The sequence below is a fragment of the Marmota flaviventris genome, chromosome 16, assembly GCF_047511675.1.
Source record: "Marmota flaviventris isolate mMarFla1 chromosome 16, mMarFla1.hap1, whole genome shotgun sequence".
NCBI lineage: Eukaryota > Metazoa > Chordata > Mammalia > Rodentia > Sciuridae > Marmota > Marmota flaviventris.
The window spans coordinates 47,396,329-47,416,170 of record NC_092513.1 but is presented as its reverse complement, the minus strand read 5'-3'; the positions used below and the strand labels follow the sequence as shown (position 1 = coordinate 47,416,170).

Below are 19,842 nucleotides of genomic sequence, written 5' to 3'. Positions count from 1 at the left end.
GTGGGTATCCAACACCACAGGCCTGCCCTCCTGCTGAATAATACTCCCTGGTCATCTAAAAATGACCCAAACCCTCTGACAGAGCAGTAAATTATTTTGAAAACTTATTATTTAAAAAAAAAAAAACTTCAGTTATTTTTTTAAACCTTCTTAGTGGCTTCAGAATCAAGTGATCATTTCATGTAAATTTGTTTCTTTTCTAGACACAAGGTATAGTTTTAATACAATCTTTAATCTGGTCTGAAAAACATACTTCAGTATTCGATGACTTGAAACAGTGTGCACATGTAAACAGATGTTCTATATTGTTCGTTTGTTTCACCTGCCAGGAAAGGCATCCACCAGTACTTAAACCCCCTTCCCTTGGCTAGTCACCTAGTTACCAGCTTAACCCAACATTGGGCAAAAAAGAGTATGCAGAAGTCAACACAACACACATCCTGACGAGTTTACAAGCATCAAGAGCAATTTAGAAGCAGGAAATAAATAGAAACATCAACCACAAAAGGTCATCACTCATTCTAGATTTAAAGTGTCCTTTTGGCTTCCTACTTGGCCCGACCCCAGATAACCCACATGTTTGCCCTGCCCCCAGTGGAGGCTCTTAGGAGGGAGCACGTCTCTCTGTACTTCTACCTGGGTGGGTGTGGGCTCCAGCACAAGGAATGGACATTTCCAAAGTGTAAAAACACAAAACAACACACACACACACATACAAAAAAAAAAAAAATACCACAAAATAACCGTGGGCCCATGACCTCAAACTGAAAGCTGCAGGTCAGCCAAGGTGAGAGGAGCCATCATGGTGAAATCCTGTTCCTCCTGTTTCTGCAGAACTGGGTACAGCACAGTCAAGAGAGAGTCTCAAAATGGGAAGACATAACAAAGACCGTTTCTCTGATGCAGCCTGGCGGGCTCTAGATAGTTCTCGTTGAGGCAATGAGAAGTGGTGGGGCCTTTGCATTTTCCACCACCCAAACATTCAGCTTGGGCAGGGCACAAGCTCTGCCCACCTGGAGCCCTGGTGTGGTGTCACTGTCCTTGTGTTCTTCGTTCTGACCCTCTCAACAGGATGCGACGAGGTCAGGGCTCTGTGATTTCCAGCTGGTAAACCGTGAGTCTTCTTTTCCTGCCCATCTTTATCAGGAACCTTTCCGCTCTGAGAAAACAAGCAAGGCCTCTCCAAGTCCACCAAGCAGGAGGCTGCAAACAACAGCATGAGGTTAGCTTCTCACTCCTTGCAGATCACCCAAGCTGCCTGGCACCCACATAGAACAGGACAGGGAACACCTCCTTCGGTCTGTGAGTGCAATTCTCATACCAGCCCAGACTGCCTTGCTTCTAGCTGGAGTCCAGGACCTATCTGCCACTCAGGGGCAAACCTCCGATACAGTGAGGGAGGTGAGGGGGCTGGAAGACTAGCTTTAACACCTTCCCTCGGGGAAGGCAATGGTGTGTTCTGCTCCTCCTGACCAGTTCGGGCTCCCTGGAGGAAGCACACTAGATAGAAAGGCTTCCCACAGAGCCCTCAGGGGCTTTTTGCTAAAGAGGGCGGATGGCTATGAAATGATGCAGGGGTCCATAGTCTGATTATCAGTAAGGGGATACACTGTGAATCTTTGCATTTCATTTAGACTAACAGAACATTGAGAGGTGAACATACAAATGGGGAATCATGAATTTTCCACCAGAAAGAAATATGGTCAGTGATTTGAAAATGAAGTAGTGTGAGGATGAAAGACAGTGAGGGAAAAAAAAAAAACAGTTGAATATTTTAACATGCCTAAAATTTAATACTTCCAAAGGTCTCTCCATTTTCTATTTTAAACTTCTCAGTAGACAATCTGGTGTCTGTCTGAATCCCCTGTCATTCTGGGCACTGGGTGGGGCCATCACCAAGGGATTATGATAGTCGGTCCCTGAGGGTGAAAGACTCTACAGAGGAGCCAACCACCCTTTCAAAGAGGTGCTTTTCTTCCCTTCATCTCTATCCACATACCAGTCCTCTTGTGTGCTCATACACAACACACTCACACACACACACACACACACAGATGACAACACCTTCATATTTCTTTTTTAATATTTATATTTTAGTTGTAGTTGGACACAATACCTTTATTTCACTTATTTATTTTAATGTGGTGCTGAGGATCGAACCCAGGGTCTCGCACATGCAAGGCGAGCGCTCCATCGCTGAGCCACAACCCCAGCCCAACACCTTCATATTTCTAACATGTTTGGGACGCTGAATATATCAAAAACACATGCAGGCTGCTCACAGTACATTTCCAGTAAAAAATGTCACCTATGTGGGTGACTCTGATATCAAGGTAACTTGCACAATTTTGCACTTCTAATGCAAGAGTGAGTTGACTATGGGTGAGAATGTAAACACAGTCAACTTAGGGTCAGGCTGACTTGAGTTCAAGTTTTGGCTCAGGTATTTATTATCTATGTCGTCTTATTAAGCATCAGTTTTTCCATATGGACCACAGAGGCTGACCATTTCTAAAAGCTTCTGTGAGGCTTAGAAATAATATGCCTGAAGCAATCACCGCTGTGCTTGGCAACCATGGACAATCAATAAATTATGAGAATAATAAGAGAATTTTCCTAATCAATTCTGTTCCCAGAACAGCAATCCCTTTCCGTGGATCTCACAGCAGGCCGGCCACCCAACCTGAAGATGTCTAGTGATGGACATGTCCCATTGTGTAAGCCAGCCTGTCACACTGGCGAGGAGCTCTGACACCCACCGAACAAGAGTGTCTCTAGGGAGGCACTGAGTTGGCTCTGGGGACTGATTGAGACATGACTCCGCCTCACACTTGAACACAGCTGCATCTTATAACCTCACCTGTGAGTCTAAGTCCTACTTTCTGAACCAAGAGATAATAAATATATTCCTTCGTCACCCTGGAGATTGGGAAGATCCCCCAAGCCACCAGGGCCCCCTCTCTCAACAAGGGCAGAGTGCATGTGGGTTAAGGAGCCAGTCACTGAGGCAGGGGTACAAGGGTGCTTCCCACTGGAACAACAGAGGGACAATGGAGATGGGGGGGGGCAGGGGAGATGAGCACTGAGTTATCTTAAGCTCCAAGTGGGAATGTAATTACTTCTTGCTACTGAAATCATATTATAAATACTGAGAATCCATCAATTCCATTGAACTCACGATTGTGTGCCTGGAATCAGTATCTATGTTATGAATCAAATACTCCTCTGAGGACTTCACTCATCTACAGACATCATTTATAGGTTACTTCTGGGAAAGACCCTATTTTGAAACACAACCCACATGTGAAGTTGGGGCCCTGCTTGTCCCTTGTCTAGTTCAGGACCCCAGAAACTGGGGCGGGGAGCTCTGTGGTCTTTTCTCTTTGGAAAAAGTGGAAGCTGTTCTCAGCCCACGCAGGCTTTCCTTCCAAAGACCAGGCTTTTCCTTTGAAGCAGATCTTCTGTTTCTCCTCAGTAGCCCCTTAGGATGGCCTGCAGCCTCTCAAGTCCCCAGGCAAGTAGAGAGTCCCTGCAATCGGATGCGAAGGCTGTGTGCAGCCTGCATGGGTTTGGATGGCTTTTATTTCTGCACATGTAACTGGGGGCTCAGTGTTTTATACACTTCCCACTAATCCTCCTAATCACCAGGGAGAAGACCGGGACAGGCTGGCCCTCTGCCACCTGTCCTCCTACAGCCCGAGAACAATGCTGGAGTGTAACAACCCCATTTCAACCCTTTGGCAGAGTTACTTTACAAAACACCCAAGGAGCTTAGCAAGTGCAAAAATGAAAACAACCTCGCTTCGGTCACTGTGAAGCGAGCCAGGGAGGCCAGCTTTGATGTTGCTTTCTAAACGGCAGGAGAAGTGGACACGGGGTCCTGGATTCTTAACAGCATTACAACTATTTAAGTCAGAGCTTGACTGAACTGTTTGCAAATTTTATAATCCTCGTCATTCCTGAAACGAACACACTTCATGTAGCTAAGGCATAAACATCTGACATGTGGCCAGGAATAGCCACCATGAGCTGCTCTTTCAGGGGGCTATTTCAGCCCCTCCCCAGCCCTTCTCTCTTCTCCTATGGGGTACCAAGGGCCTCATCTCAATTTTACGTCTATATTGTGGTAATTCAGTTGATTCCTATTGAACCCAACAGATTGGATGGAGACCGTACCGTATCGTTTGCTTGGCTGCAGGCCCAGCACCTAATGTGGTACCCAATAAATATTTATTCAGCAAATGATTGAATTATACTGGTTCTCCCAAATCCCATTTGTATTCCAAACTACTTTGCTTTTTCTCTCTTCCTTACTAAAATGTATCTGACTAATGTCCCATTCCCTCCGGGACTCAGTGAGTGACAGTTTATAATCTGATAAATTAGAGAAAACTTGAGATTAGGTAATGAACAAAAATGATTGAGAAAGCTCTACTTAGCATTTTTAAAGAGAAGGTTTTAAATTGTTTTTTTATGTACCTTTATTTTGTTTATTTAGTTTTATGTGGTGCTGGGGATCAAACCCAGTGCCTCACATGTGCCAGGCAAGCTCTCTACCACTGAGCTACAACCCCAGCCCTCAAATTCTAATTCAAATGGAAAATTAATAAATGTCAGACACCATGATTCTAATGGCATTTTGGTATGTGTTGGGGAAGCCCTTCTTGCCCCTAAACTCATTCTTCCTATGAAAAAGAGGTCCCCTGAAATCAAAGGGATAGGATATCTTAACTCTAAGATGATTTAAGATTATTTTTAAAAGATGCTTAGTGTTGGTGAGGTTTGCTTTAGGATGGAGTTTGAGCAATCTTCATGACTGGCACGCAGGTTCAATGAATAATGGGAGGAGGAGTGGGGAAAAAGGAGAAAAGTTGATTGTGGAATCCTTAGAATAAACACTGGGCATTTCCATTCTTGCCTTGTACCTAAACCATTCCAAAGACAAGGGTGACTTTCCTGGTCTAGAAAAGGGGGTTTAGAGAAGAGTCTCCACAACTAATTCTACTTCACAGGGATTCTGCTCCCACGTCAGAACATTTCCCTCTTGTATGTGAGAACCTCTTTTGCTGAAAGTTTAGAATAGAGGAAATCAGTATTGATATATGCCATAAAACTGTTAATTAAAAACCAAATGATTAAGTATAATCTCGATATTTAAATTACTGAGCTTGAACTAGATTGTTTTTATAATTAAAAACATGATAAATGGCTGGACAAGAACAGTTGCTTTTAATTAAAGATTGAAAATTGACCCACATGGGTTACTTAGGTTGGAAACTGTTCTTGGATACAATATGTGTTCATTCAGCATGTACTTGGTGCTAGACTATAGAGATATAAAGGTACATGAAAACCAGCCCTTCTCTGCTACAGTTGCTTGCAGCCTTATGGGCAGGACAAGTGTGCACACCTAGCTGTCATTCAGCACCACCAGTGCTTCCAGAGCCAGAGCCAGACCCGGACCCAGAGTGGGCGAGAGGTGCTACTAAGGACTTGACCCCTGAGCTGATCCAAATCTCTAATTAAGAGATGTGCAAATTTTGCAATTTGCTGAAATTTCAAATGGCATTTTCCCCACTCATTTCCATGAATCTTGAGATCAACGATTCCCAAGGGGGGTGATTTTACTTCCCCAGGGAGCATGTCACAATGTCTAGACATTTTCCATTACGACTGAGGGGGTATTATTAGCATTTAGTGGGTTGGGGTTCAGCTTCACTGCTAGACATCCTATAAGGCACAGGACAGCGTCCCCACAACAAAGAATCATCTAGCCTCAAATACCAGTGGTCTACAGAGTGAGAAACTCGACTTTAGATGGCCTATTTTGTGCAACTAAGCTGCTATCCACCCAAGAAAGTGGATAATGACATTGTGGGACCCTTGCCAGAGTCAGGGATTAAGTTTACCTCTGTAGCCTCAGAGCCCAGCCCTGCAGTTGTGTGGCATGAATGAACATCCAAATGACTGGATACAGGATGTCAGCTGGAGCAGGTCCTTGGCCCCCAGGGGTGGTGAAGGCTGTGCAGAACTGGAGAGCACCTGGCCACATGCAAGGGCAGCTCTGTCTATTCCAGCAATGCTCCTGTGAGCAAGAGCAGGCCCACATTAACTAACAGCTGTTCCACATTTTCAAAAGAATCTGGAAGGCTGAACTGGTAAAAGAAAATCACCCAATTTCTAAATGTCGATGACTAAGTCAAAATTTGAAAAGCAAAACACAAGAAACTATAACTGTATAGGCAAATGCAGTAGGTTTAAAAAAAAAATTGGCCTGTAGCCCCTGCCTTGTGTGACTTCTGATGGGTCTAAACTCCCACACCACAATGATCAGCCCACCCCTCCAAGGACCTGAGAGATGGTCACTTAACCACACCTGAACACGCCCAGTGCAGACACAATACAACTAGCTCTGTGCATGGCAGAAATGTGAATTACAGTCTGACACGCCCCTTCTGGTGGTTCACTTTGTGGTAGGAAAATTCTTTGAGGCTGAAAACACACCATTCTTACCCTCAAGAGTTTTAAAAAAAAAAAAAATCAGGAAATTCCAAAGTCAAGGTTCCTTTTGCAATAATCACACATGCTGCTTCCTTGATTTGGATACACACAGCATTTCTTTCCATTTTGTTTGGGGCATACCCTCAAGTTCACAGGATGTGAAACAGTCTAGAGACACAGCCTCTTGCAGACTAGAGCCTCTTTAATATCCCAACTTAGCATTTCCTGGTCGCTGGTGAACTGTCTAATTCTTGTTTCTCACGCTCAGTTCAACACCTGTGTTTTTCTGGTTCATTCTGAAATTCTTTACAAAATATGATTGATTGAAGTATTATGTGTAAGAAAATCAAGAATTTAGACTAAGCCTGGTGCTGTGGTGCATGCCTATAATCCCAGCAACTCAGGAGGCTGAGGCAGGGCGATCATAAGTTCAAGGATAGCCTGGGCAACTTAGAGAGACCCTGTCTCAAAATAAAAAAAAAAAAAAATTAAAAAAAGGGGGGCTTGGGATGTAGTTCAGTGGTTAAGGCCCGTGGGTTCAATCTCCATTACCAAAAATCAAAACAAAATACCACCATGACTAATACCATGAAGGTTAAGGATACAGAAATTTGGAGATTTAAGAATGTCCCAGGAGGCAAATGTTTTCTCCCTTGGATGTTGGGTTTGGGACATCAACCAGCCCACCATTTAATGTCATTTCTTTCCAAGTTAAGTGCAGAAGAAGAAAGAGGGAGCATGGATTAGTGGCTGACCCACAGCCCCAGCTTAAACTACTGAGTCTCACCATTGGCACCTCCCGCCCTTTTTTTCCTGGGTGAGAGGGGCTAAGTCCTCTCCTATCCCTTGGTCTACATAAGCCTCTCTCTTCTGCATGAGGTTCAGTATCAAGCTAGTTCAGGCCTTTCTTCCAAGTACTCCTGTCTTCTCTCCCTCCTTCAGTCTGCATGCTCACTAGGCATTCAAACAGCTGTTATTCTACCATCCCATGAATTAAGCTTTTGATTTTCCTTTTCATTGAATGCCCCTTGAGGGATGGATGATGTTTTATGCTTTTTAATGGCTTCCATATAAGTTGCAGACAGCAGTCACACAATAAATACATTGACTGATGGAATCATAGCTATCATATTCAAATTAAAATAAAAGATGATGAGACTTTTGTCCTAAAAATGCTACCCTGGACATTTTTTTGTTGTTGTTTGTTTCCTGATTCAGCCCCTAAGCAAGAATGGCTTCAATTATGATCCCTCTGTTTTGCTGTTAAATTATCTATATATCTCATATCACTGCTATGGTTTGGATGAGTGATCCCATGGGCCCACATGCTGAAGTCCTGGCTGCCTGTGGTGCTATTGGGAGGTGATGGGACCTGTAGGAGAGGGGGCCTAGTGGGAGGAAGTGAGGTCATCAGGGATGTGTCCTTGAATGGGATTGTGGGCTCCAGTCCCTTCCTCTTTCTCTCTTTGCTTCCCAGTTGCCATGAGGTGAGCATCTCCCACCAACATATGCTCCCCACCATGATGTCCTGTGTCTTTATAGGCCCCAAAGCAATGGGCCCAAGCAACTGTGAACTGAAACCTCAAAACCCATGAGCCAAAATAAACCTTTTCTCCTTGTTAGCTGATTGATTCTGGTATTTGTTACAGTAACACCACCACTTGGGTGGGAAGAGGAACATCTAAGCCAACTTCCCTCATCCCTCCCTTATGAGATTCTACCTGGTACACTGTCTATTCTGAAGGCAGGTCTGTGGTGCTTCTTAAATCAGTTCTAGAAGGTTATGGGGCTTTGGACACACAGAGCTCTGGGTTTGAATCCTGGTCTAATCATCTTATGGTTATAGTATCCTTTACTTCAGTTTCTTCATCTTTTGAATATGGATAATTTGAAGGAGTGTTGTAAAAGAGAAATAATAGTAAGGTAAAAATGTTGGGAGCATAGTATTTGCTCAATAAATGTTTAGTTATTAAAAGAAAGAGGAGGGGAGAATAAGAGGAGGAGGAGGAGAAAGGTACAGGAGTATTTCCTAATTATTCTTTTCCTTCCATTTTTCTTCTTGGGGCAGGAAATGCTCCCCATTAGTGGCTCCTAAGAGAAGTTTGGAATCACTTTTTCTTAGTGCTATGAACCAAAATACTCATTTCTGTTAGTGTGGGATGGTTTAGATATGGCCTTGCCTTGGGCAGGGGAATGAGCATCTATGGACACCACAGAGGCAGCAATTTCTTACTTTAAAGAACAGTTCCTGGCACATATTAGGCATGGGTAAATATCTATTTATTGAATAAGCTTTCCCAGGCCAAGGCCACACGAGATTCAAGTTCATCTCTTAGACTTACCCATCATGGTATTCCACAGGGCCACCAGTCCTGCCCCTCACATTTCTCCCACAGGAATCTCCTACTGACGTTTAAAAATAACACTGCTGTTTTAGTGGCTTCGGTAGCACCCAAAGCATCAATCAAGAAGCCCTAAGAGAAACCAGGATGCCATGGATACACCCAGGTACCAGCACCAGCTCCCACCAACTAGATGTGGTCCTGAGTCATGTATGAGAGTGATATATTCACTCTTCTGATTGTCAGTTTACATATCAGTAAGAGTCTTCTTTAACAAAAAAAAAAAAAAAAAAAAAACCTTTTACTAATACAAGACTTACATTAGGATGGATACATACACCCAATACATACTCTTTCTTCCACATTTGAGCAAAAATTAGTATCCTGTTGAAAGTGAAACAACAAATTTGCATTTCCTTTCATTGCATAAGACTTACCATCCCACAATTGGACTGGTCAGGGTCACATCAAACAGTAATACTGATAGTCCAGCTGTGACCACCTGCAGAAAGAATTGCAACAAAAGATCACCAGAGCAGCAGGACTCTGGGAACCCCCAGAATCATTTCTCACAAGCTTACATCATATTATTTCACACCCCTTGACATGAGCCATGTCTTTCCATTTTGTGTCCTTTTCCCCCACACACCTCCTAATCCCCAGCATTTAGTGTGGCCTCTGAGCAAAGCATTTGGAAAATGCTAAATCCTAGTCTGATTTGGAGGTGAAAAAAAAAAGAGGCACACAGCCAACGTTTCTCATCTCACAAAAGGAGGATATTAACTATATTCACTTCCATCTTGCCTCACATATGGAATTCATCTCCAAGTTAAGGCTGCTCACTACCCTGTTCCCGAACACACATGTATCTGTCAATCTGCCTGGTCCATAGCACCATCTCTCTCTGCCACCTCTCCCAGTTCCATCTTTCCGGCCCATTACGCATTCTAAGATACCAGGAGCTTCCCCGGGAAGAGAGCAGTTAAATCATTAATTATCTGCAAGTATCAGAAGCCAAAGGAGAGAGAAGAGGTATCTCCACACCTCTCAGAGCTATAAATTCCAGAAAAGTCTCTTAGGAATGGCAGTTGTAGGACCCAGACTCCAGAGGTGCTTCTGAGCAACCGGCACAGAGATTATGTGTGAACCAATGATCCAACCTTGTCCACACTCGGAACAACTGCTTAAGACAAGCTGTTTCTTGCCTCCAGAATTCTGTATTCTGCAGGTCAAAACAGGTCCCATGAAGAAGGTGATCCTGAGGATCTGCTTTCTTGCTGTAAGAGGAGGTGGGAAGCAGGCCGTGTTGGAATGAGGGTCATTCATGCTGGAGACCTTAGGAAATGTCAACTACCCATCCCCCATGAGACTTTATATGCTGCCCTAGAGGCCTCTTTAGGTCTCATGGATGGGAACAAGGCAGGAAGCAGATGGCCAGAAGGAGGGAGCAGGTCTGATGAACCCTCTCCTTACCCACTTAACATCTTTCATTTACCATCTTAGAAAGAAGTTTGGAAATAGAAACGCAAACCCTTCTGTATGTAAACTTTATGACATTTTGAACTTTCTGGTTTACCTGTTGGCCTCACATTCTGAGTTTTTGGCAAACTTTGTTTGCTCCCCTAATTGCTTTGGAGCAAAACCCTGGACCACCAGAAAAGATCTATGTACCATTTTCATGGACAAGAAAGTAGAAACCAGCTGGGTGCAGTAGTGCATGCCTGTAATCTCAGTGGCTCAGGAGGCTGAGACAGCAGAATTGCAAGTTCAAAGCCAGCCTCAGCAACTTAGCAAGGCCCTAAGCAACTCAGTGAGACCCTGTCTCTAAATAAAATACAAAATAGAGCTGGGGATGTGGCTCAGTGGTCGAGTGCCCCTGAGTTCAATCCCTGGTACCCAGAAAAAAGAAAAAAAGAAAGTAGAAACCAGATCAGAGGGACAACTGCAAAGTGGGACAAAAGGAAAGATTTCTCAAAGTGGGAAGTGAGTGGTGGGGTTTTTCCCCCCTTAAAGGACACGATGAATGACAGCTGTCCCTCATTCCTCCTTCTTCTTTTTAAAAATACAACATTTCACTTAGGACATCTGCATCTATGGTCATAAGTGAGGCAGGGCTAACACTGTGTTACCTTGCAATGTGGTCATCTGGTTTTAAAAACAAGGCTACACTAAAGCACAAGAGTGAGTTCACCTGCTTCACTGTTTTCCTATAAAGGATAAAGCATTCTTGAACACGAAAGTTGACCCTGATTCCAAGGCCCCTGGACCTGGAGATTCTAGTTGTGGTAGCCTTTAAGAGCCCAGTCAAGTCTTTTATTGCGTCTTAAAAGTTTTCCATGGATATGGTTTCCAAAAATGTATCTCATCTAGTTTCCCAATAGATTAGCATTTAGCCATTTGGAGACATGATTTTATAGTGTGTGTGCCTGCTTTCATTATGTTCCTTTTTATTCTTATTTTTATTGTCGTTTTTTTATCTCTTGTTTTTCCTTCCTTGGTCTTGACCCAAATTAACTACCTTGTTAATCCCTCTTTCCTATTGCAACCTCTTGGACATTTCCTGGAATGGTGCTAATTGAATTGCACTTCTTGGCACTGAGGGGAAGAGCGCAGCCTACTGCTGGATGTCAGTGTGGTGGCAATGTGGTATAAGGGAACGCTTCTGTACGTCTGTGAAGGGCCCCCCGGACACTTCTATTTCTTCACCACTATTGTCATTCCTTTGTCCATTTTTATCAGCTACATGAGGCCCTTTTTTGCTCAGTTTCTCTCCTTTTTCCAGTTTTCTCCTTTTTGCCTCTTTCAGCCTGGGAAGAGGGACACCTCCCTTGCTCTGCCACACCCACAGCTTGGGGCTGGTGTCTCTGTCCCACAGGAGCTCCTTCAGCCTAGGAGGATTCCCGGCAGCCGTGACACAGGCCGCTGGCCTGCTTCTTCCTATTAACTGCACCATTTGCCAACAAAAACACATCTTCAAATTTTCAAACCAGTCCTGACTTGCAAACAAGATTGGTTTTGGTAAACCACGCTGGTGCCTGCACCATCTGCTCCTTCCTGAAAATGTTTGTGTAGCCTCCCGCCTTTCTCCTGAGCCATGTTCTAAAACTTCTTGGACATTTTTCTCTTTCAATGAGTGAGTTTGCTGCTGGCTGAGATGCTCAATGAAAGTCTTAGAAATAGGTGTGTCTTATTTCTGTCACAAATGTACAGTGAAGTTGTTTGCCTGGCAGAGCCACCAGGCAGTGGGGCGTGCCACTCTTTCAGGAAGAACTGTCAGTTGCTTAGGCTGCTCCACTTGGCTCTCCTTTCCCCACCAGCCCTGACAGTCAGCTCTCCTTTTAGGGGCATTTTCTTTCTGTTTCTTCTTCTTCTCTCTTTTGCACAGAGTTGCTGTAGTCTTACCAATTCACAAAAGCCAATTCTTAAGAAAGGGCATGCAGCAGGCAGCCATGCCTCTGAGCAAGGTTGACATGGGGCAGCTGGGCATCCTGGCTTACCCACTAAGAGAATTGCTCCCACATCAGCCTCACTGCGTGTGAGGTTCAAATTCATGGCTCAGCAAAATGGCAGATTTCTGTGCACCATGAGCTTTCATTGGCCTAATCTACAGTGCCCTTGTTAAATGCGGTCACATCAATGGTTCACTCCATTTCTCATTCCACCAGGGAGGAAAGAGAAGCCAGGAGAAGCTGAGTGGTCCAAGCCTAGGTGCAGAATGTTTCACACAAAGTCACCAAGGGGCAGAACCTGAGAGGTGGAAGGGACAGCCTTAGTTCATAAGTAGGATACTGTGGCCCAGAGATGGTGACTTGCTCCAGGAACCCTTCTGGTTTGCAACAGCAAGGGGTAGAACAAAGGCCTTGACCCCTAGGTTAACCTTTTCTCATAGCCAGGAGCACAAGCAAGGGCTCACACAAGCCCCACACTGCTTAAAAGGGAAGAACCCACTGAAAGCAGAAACTCAAATGGTTATTTGCACATCTGTGTTCATAACAGCATTATGTACAACAATCAGATGCAACAACCCAAGTGTCCACTGAGGGCTGGACAGACAGAATGTGGTACAGACATCTGACAGGATATGATTCAGCCAGAGAGAGAGAGGAGATTCTGAAACGTTACCAAATGGATGAACCCTGAAGACACTGTGCTGAGTGAAATAAGCCAGTCACAGAAAGACAAAAACTGCTTCCACTTATATGAGGTACTTAGTCATCCAACTCAGAGAAACTCACAAAGACAAAGTTAAAGTTTGGGAAAAAGACAAATTTATGGACATGGGTAATAGATGCACAACAATATAATGCTGATGAACTGTCCATTTAAAAATGGTGAAGATGGTAAAACCTATGTTTATTTTAACACACACACACACACACACACACAGAATCTACTTCCTTCTCTCTGCCTGAATTCTTAATTCTTACCCACTCCCCCAACTTTGCCCGACTAAATCTCAAGGCTCCTCTCTAGGCTCCTCTGAAATAAGGACTCTTCAGAATTGCTATGGTTTGTCCCCTGAGCTCAGGTGGGAATTTAACCCCAAAAGTCACATGTCAATAGCAGCAAGAGGGTGGAAACTAAGTCCAGCCACAGTGTTTAGAGGTGGGGCCTTTGGGAAGTAGTTAGGAGTAGATAAGGTCATTAAGGTGGGAACCCTTGACTATAATCCTGATGGCTCTATACAAAGAGGGAGAGAGACCAGACATAAACATGCATGTCCCCCATCTGTTACCATCTGAGGCCTTGTGCCACCTTGGGACTCTGCCAGCAAGAAGTTCAGCACTAGAACTACTGATGCCAGTGCAATGCCCTTGAACCTCCAAAACTATGAGCTAAATAAATGTTTTTTTCTTTACTTGCCTCAGGTATTTTGTTATAGTAACAAAAAATGGGTCCACCAGGAACCTTTCCCAAGTGCCCTGTTGCTTGACCTGTTCTCCCCCCAGCATTTGTTCTCCCTACCTGGGCGAGAGCCTCACAAACTGCCTACTGTTTTGTCTCTTTGTCACTGATGTATTTACAAGTCGATCTCCCCTCTCCAGTCTGTGAACCTCAGGTCAAAGACATTAAACCATCCCAGCCTGGAGCTCAGTCGGCATCTACTAAGGAAGGAAAGACTGAGAGCCACTGCTGATCTCTCAGTCACCCACACAAGAAACAGGCACAGTACTTTTGCTTGTTAGGAGGGTCAGCTCTGAGGGAGAGGTTCTTCAAGAGCTTGAAAACTTATAATTTGCTCTGAAACATATGTAGAAGCATTTCATTTCAACCCAGAAACAAAATTTCTTCTCATTTTGGGGGAAAAAACTTTAAACAGAGGGGTCAAGTAGGAAGAGTCTACTTTTTCCTATTGGAAATACCTTGGGGTACTGGAATACCTTGGGAGCTTAGAAAGGAGTGTGTGTGTGTGTGTGTGTGTGTATGTGTGTGTGTTGTATGAAGAGCATAACTTTAATTCCTAATTTCCAGCTCCTTGAAGGCAAGGTCACCAAATGCCAAATGGACCACAGAGCAGTACCAAGAACATGTAAGCACAGAACTGATCCCAGCCTTCATTTCTCTGTCTAGATCCCAAGAGCTTCACTGCCCCTTCCACCAGTATTTGCCAAACACTAATTGCAGGAATGTAGGGGTTTTGACATTTGTTTGTCTTGGGGGCTTCCTGAATGTCTCAGTTCATTTTCTGCTATAATAGAACATCATCGATGAGGCAATTAATAAAGAACAGAGATCCATTTGCTAAGGTTCTGGAGGCTGGGTGGTCTAAGAGCATGGCAGTGGCTTCTGGATAGGGCCTTTATGGTGTGTCACAACTCATAGAAGGGCAACAGAGCATGTGCAAGACAGAGAGAGGAAACTGGGCTGAGCTCGGCTGTTTTTTAATTTTTTAGTTGTAGTTGGACACAATATCTTTATTTCACTTATTTATTTTTATATTTAAATATATATATATATATATATATATATATATATATATATATATATATATATATATATATATATATATGGGCGAGGTGAGTGCTCTACCACTGAGCCACAACCCCAGCCTCTCAACTGTTTTTAATCAGGAAACTATTCCAAGACAACAGCTTTAATTCATTCATGGCAGAACTCTTGTGATTTAATCATCTCTTAAAGGTTGCCACCTGTTAATACTGTTACAATGGCAAATTAAATTTCAACATGAGTTTGGAGGGGACAATCAAACCATAGCACTGAATATCATCTGATTAGAGTACAAGGTCTCAAACAGGACCCTTTAGGGAGAAGCACTAAGGTTGGAACCACAGAAGGAGCCCTCAACCATTCCATACTCTCTCACTGCACCCCAATCACCCAGGGCCACCCAATCCACAGGATGGGACCCTGCTTTTATCCTGACTCCAGAGTTATACCAGGTTCCCTCTTAGCATTCCACACTTCACTCTGGTCTCCAATCTGGGAAGGGAGCTTTCTAGCCTGCCTGGCTCTGGCCAGTCCTTGGCCTCTTGACTACAGCCTTGACTTACACCAGAGTCATAGAACTGGTCTTCCAGAAGGACTGATCAATGATGATTGGTGTCCCATTGTACCAATTAACCCTTCATCCAAACAACAGACATCAATCCCAGTGAATCTCACTCCATGATGATGGCACAAAACCAAGCTCCCAACATTTCCAAGCTGACAATCAGGTCCTAGATGTTACGGACCCTACTGCAACGAGCTTACCCTGGGAATCCATGAAGGGCTCGAACCCCTTTGAAATCTCCCACCACCTTCAATGAAATGATATTGCCCAACACACTAGACACAAATTTAACTTTGTCCTCCAAAAATGTCAATAAAAGCATAAATATTTAAAACAAAACAAGACAAAAAAAAAAAAAAAAAGCCTTTAAAATGACTAAAGTCTGCCCCTAAAAAAGACTTCAAGTTACTCTTGGAACTCACCATTCAAAAGACATTAAGAAATAACCATTATTGCCAATTATTGTTCTTGCTTTTAAAAAGCATTTTAAAACATGCAGATTTTTCCTAAAGAAGAGTCGAATCGTCTGAGGCCTGTGTCCTTCACACACTCAGACCTGAAAAACAAACACCAGAACCTGCCCCACACCGAGCAATGCCAACCACAGCAGAACTCAACGCCACGTGCCGACTGCAGGGCTTTGAACTTCCTGGCTTTGTCAACGGATGTCATAACCTCTGTGTTATTTAAACAGATTTTGGTATTTAAAGTGGATCAGATTTGTTTTTTAAACATTCATTTCGATCCTGAGACAAATTTTCTGTTTAAGGGAAATAAGGGGGAGGAGGAGAGAGTGTTAGTGGGAACCTGCCAGATAGTGAGGCATCTGTGGGAGAATTAGAGGCAGGATTATTTTTTAGTATTTTTTTAAGTACATATGACTCTTAAGTACATATGACACACGTAAGACCATCCATTGTCCATTCCTTCAGAATCAGTTAAGTCACGCACCTCCCTGTTAAGCTGGCTGTCATTTTTTTCAAACACAGCTTCATAGTGTCATCTTGCCTTCACTCAGAGAGTTCTCCCTGCCTGGAATAATTTCACAGGCCCGTCCACACGATTCCTACTCACAGCTCCAAAGTCCATTCCTAGAAAACTTTTCCTGACCTGAACTCCATTTACACACATGAATGGATCGGGCACACCCCACCTCCCTACTTCACATGACAAACTCCACTGAAATGTATGGTCTCTTGAATCAGGTTGTGCTCTTCAGCTTTGAATGTCCAGGGGCTAACAACAGAGACCTGGTGTGATGTGCACCTGTTAGATTTTGTACAACTGCACTAGACATCGGTGGTGATCTAGTGGTAATATAACCTCTATGATCACAGTATTGTTTGTTGTTTAAATCTCTTTTCACATCTGAAGGACAACTGGCCCTGAGAACTTGACAACCACAGGGACACTCTCTCTGCCCTTCCCCATTGATCAATGACCTCCACAGGACTAGAAAGAGCTCCACAGAAAGGATCTGAGACTGGATCTCTCTGGTTCCAAGTCCAAACAAGCCAGTGAATGTTCTCACTAGGTCCAGGGGCAGTTGGCTAACTATGACTAGAGAGGCAGAGTAATCTAAGAATACAGAAGATCATTCTTCAACTTCAAGGCTGGAGCACAGGAAGGAACATTTCCCCCGAAGAAGGTATGGAAAGTGCTGGTGGACAGAACAATAGATATCATCTATCTGTCATGCAAAGTGTGGTCCAGACAAGCTGCACCATTATCAACAGGGAGTTTGGAGGGCTGCAGAAGCTCAGAGTCTAACCCAGACCTACTAACAGCCACTGCATTGGACCAATGCCCACGCGATAGCAGGTGCTGTTCTAGACCTTCAATTCCAGCAACATGGCACCAAGACCTATTTTCTCAGCCTGCTATGTGAACGCCCGGCCACATCTTCATGAACAGTGAACTTGCTCTCTCATAGACCACAGAGCTGGAAGTTTGTGTGGACAGTCTTGGAGTCCAGGTAGAAAACTCACATATGAATGCTACTAATCCAGCCTTCCTTTTAGGTAACTGAGGAAATCTAATGTAAAGTTTATAATCGGAGACCCGGCTTTTACTTCTAGTATCAAGGAACTAGTCCATATCCATGAGATAGAAACCGCAGCTAAGGCTGAGAACTCTATTTGGCATTATTCAAATATTCAATTAACTCTTATTACCCATCTGGTGATTTATTACCATGATCAGTATAATTATTAATGAGCAACATCTCACACTAACCTCCAGACATGGCTATTAATAGTCTTTGGTATCGCCTCATTTAAAACATAGGAACCATTAGTTTTGTCAGACATCAGGAAAACATTTATTGTAAGCACAATGGAACTGAGAACACAGAAGAGGGACAAAAGAGATTAGGCTTATGTGAAGGCAAGATCAATTTTAATCCTGGAAAAATCTTAGGTGACTTTTACCAAACTCCAACATTTTATGGGAGAAGAAATAGGAGAGAAAAAAATTTTTTTAAATGTAATGTGAGTATCTAGGTCATGGAAGAAAATAACCAGAATGAGGACATAAAATATTCCAGACATCAGCCTTCACAGTGCCACATGTGTGATCTCATGAGATCCCCACGACATCACTGCACAGGAGGGTGCTTAACCCATTTTCACAGATGAAAACATCAAAGCTCACAAGGGTAAATATCTTGCTCAGAGTACATAGTTACAAGGGGAGAGTTGGGACTAAAACCAAGTTCTCCTGAGTCCTGTGCCAAGCCTCCTTCCCACCTCTATGTTGACCCGCCAGGGCAGCTTTGCTAAGCCCTGGAGATGTCAGTGTGGCTCAGTGGTTCTCAACTTTGACTCCATATCCAGACTTTTGTGAGAAGTTAAAATACAAATAACTCACTAATATTCTGTTGCATGTCAATCAAATAGAGATTTGTTAGAGACCCTGGTATGGATGGTTTTTAGACGCTCTCCTTGTAATAAACACAAGGTTGAATCTCCCAGTTGTTGATAGATCACTAGTTGGAGTAAAAATATCCATAAAATTGTCAAAAATCACAGGACCACTTTATAACATTGATGAAATAAGCCAGAACACGGTCAAACAAGACCCCATCATCACTACCTGCATCATCACTGTGACTGTCATTAACTACACCATTTTACATTTCCCACCAGCAGTGTATGCAGGTTTCAATTTCTTCCCATTCTTGTTATTACCTTTTTTTTTTTTTTTTGGTCATCATAATAAAGTGATATCTCATGTGGTTTTGCCTTGCATTTCCCCGATGACTAGTAATATTGAGTACTTTTTCATGGACTTGTTGGCCATCTTTTCATGGACTTATTCATCTTCTTCAAAGAACTGTCTAGATCCTTTGCCCCTCAAAAAATTGGGTTATCTTTTATTATTGAGGTATAAGAATTTTTTTTACAAATTCTAGATACAAGTCTTACATCAGATATATGATTTGTTTGAGCTTATCCTTTACAGTTCAAAAGTTCTTAATTTTAATGAAGTTCAATTGAACTACTTCTACTTTTTTTTTTTTTTTTTTTTGTGTGTGTGTGGTGCTGGGGATTGAACCCAGGGCCTTGTGTATGCTAGGCTACCACTCCACCAACTAAGCAATATTCCTAGACCCTTGAACTAGTTTTTGTTATGCTTTTTGGTGTCATGGTCACATTTTAAGTAACAAAGAACTCTAAATCACTTCATCCAACATCTTAATGAACATTATGCATTCATCATAGTTAGGTTTTCCATTTTATAGAAAAGTTATTCTCTTGTAACATCTATATTCTATTCTAGAACATGATCAATCCAAAATATGCATGACTGCATTTGATTTATAATGACTTAAATCTGAGGTTTTGTGACTCAATAGAAATCTGAGAATAAGGAGATCAAACAAGCAAAAGAGTCTAGAAAAATCTTCCATACTAATTCTCCAAATATTTTCATGGTAATTTTGAAGAGGTTGGTAACAAGTTCTTTAAAGCAGAAACAGGAATGGAGTAGGGAGATGATCCAATGTCTCCCCTTATTTTGTTAGCACTTTAAAGATGTCATTTCTTTGCATATTGGTGCTCATAGTTTAGTTAAAAAGTCAGCCTTCCAATGCTTATGGTTGCTTCCTCAATTTTAAATAATTTCTTTTTTCTCTACTTGATTTTAAGATTTTCTCTTTATATCTCATTTTCAGCAGTTTGACTAGGATATGCTTAATTATGGTTTGGGGGGCTTTTTTATTTTGTTTTTTTTATACTATGTTTGGGATTTGGCGAGCTTCTTGAAGCTGTGGGTTGATGTGTTGCAATACTTTTGGAAAATTCTCAGTTATTATCCCTTCAAATATTGCTTCTGCTCCACCTCTTCCTACTGTTCTTCTGGAACTCCAATTAAACATATATTAGGGGCTGAGGTTGTAGCTCAGCAGTAGAGCACTTGCCTAGCATGTGTGAGGCACTGGGTTCAATCCTCAGCACCACATAAAAATAAAGGTATACAAAATGG

The 19,842-nt window shown here is 42.9% G+C and overlaps 1 protein-coding gene across 4 annotated transcripts in view; it reads right to left on the bottom strand.

Annotated features, from left to right (window-relative positions):
- Positions 1 to 211: 211 nt before the first annotated feature.
- Tmem241 (transmembrane protein 241) overlaps positions 212 to 19,842 on the bottom strand; it is a 117,664-nt gene continuing 98,033 nt past the window's right edge. For all 4 annotated transcript variants that reach the window (XM_027935678.2, XM_071602858.1, XM_071602860.1 and 1 more), the window contains 2 exons: positions 9,281 to 9,345; positions 212 to 1,203 (listed from right to left, as the gene is read on the bottom strand). In XM_027935678.2, the coding sequence (XP_027791479.1) occupies positions 1,143 to 1,203; positions 9,281 to 9,345 (126 nt within the window). In that variant the 3' untranslated portion in view covers positions 212 to 1,142. The remainder of the gene's footprint in view (positions 1,204 to 9,280; positions 9,346 to 19,842) is intronic.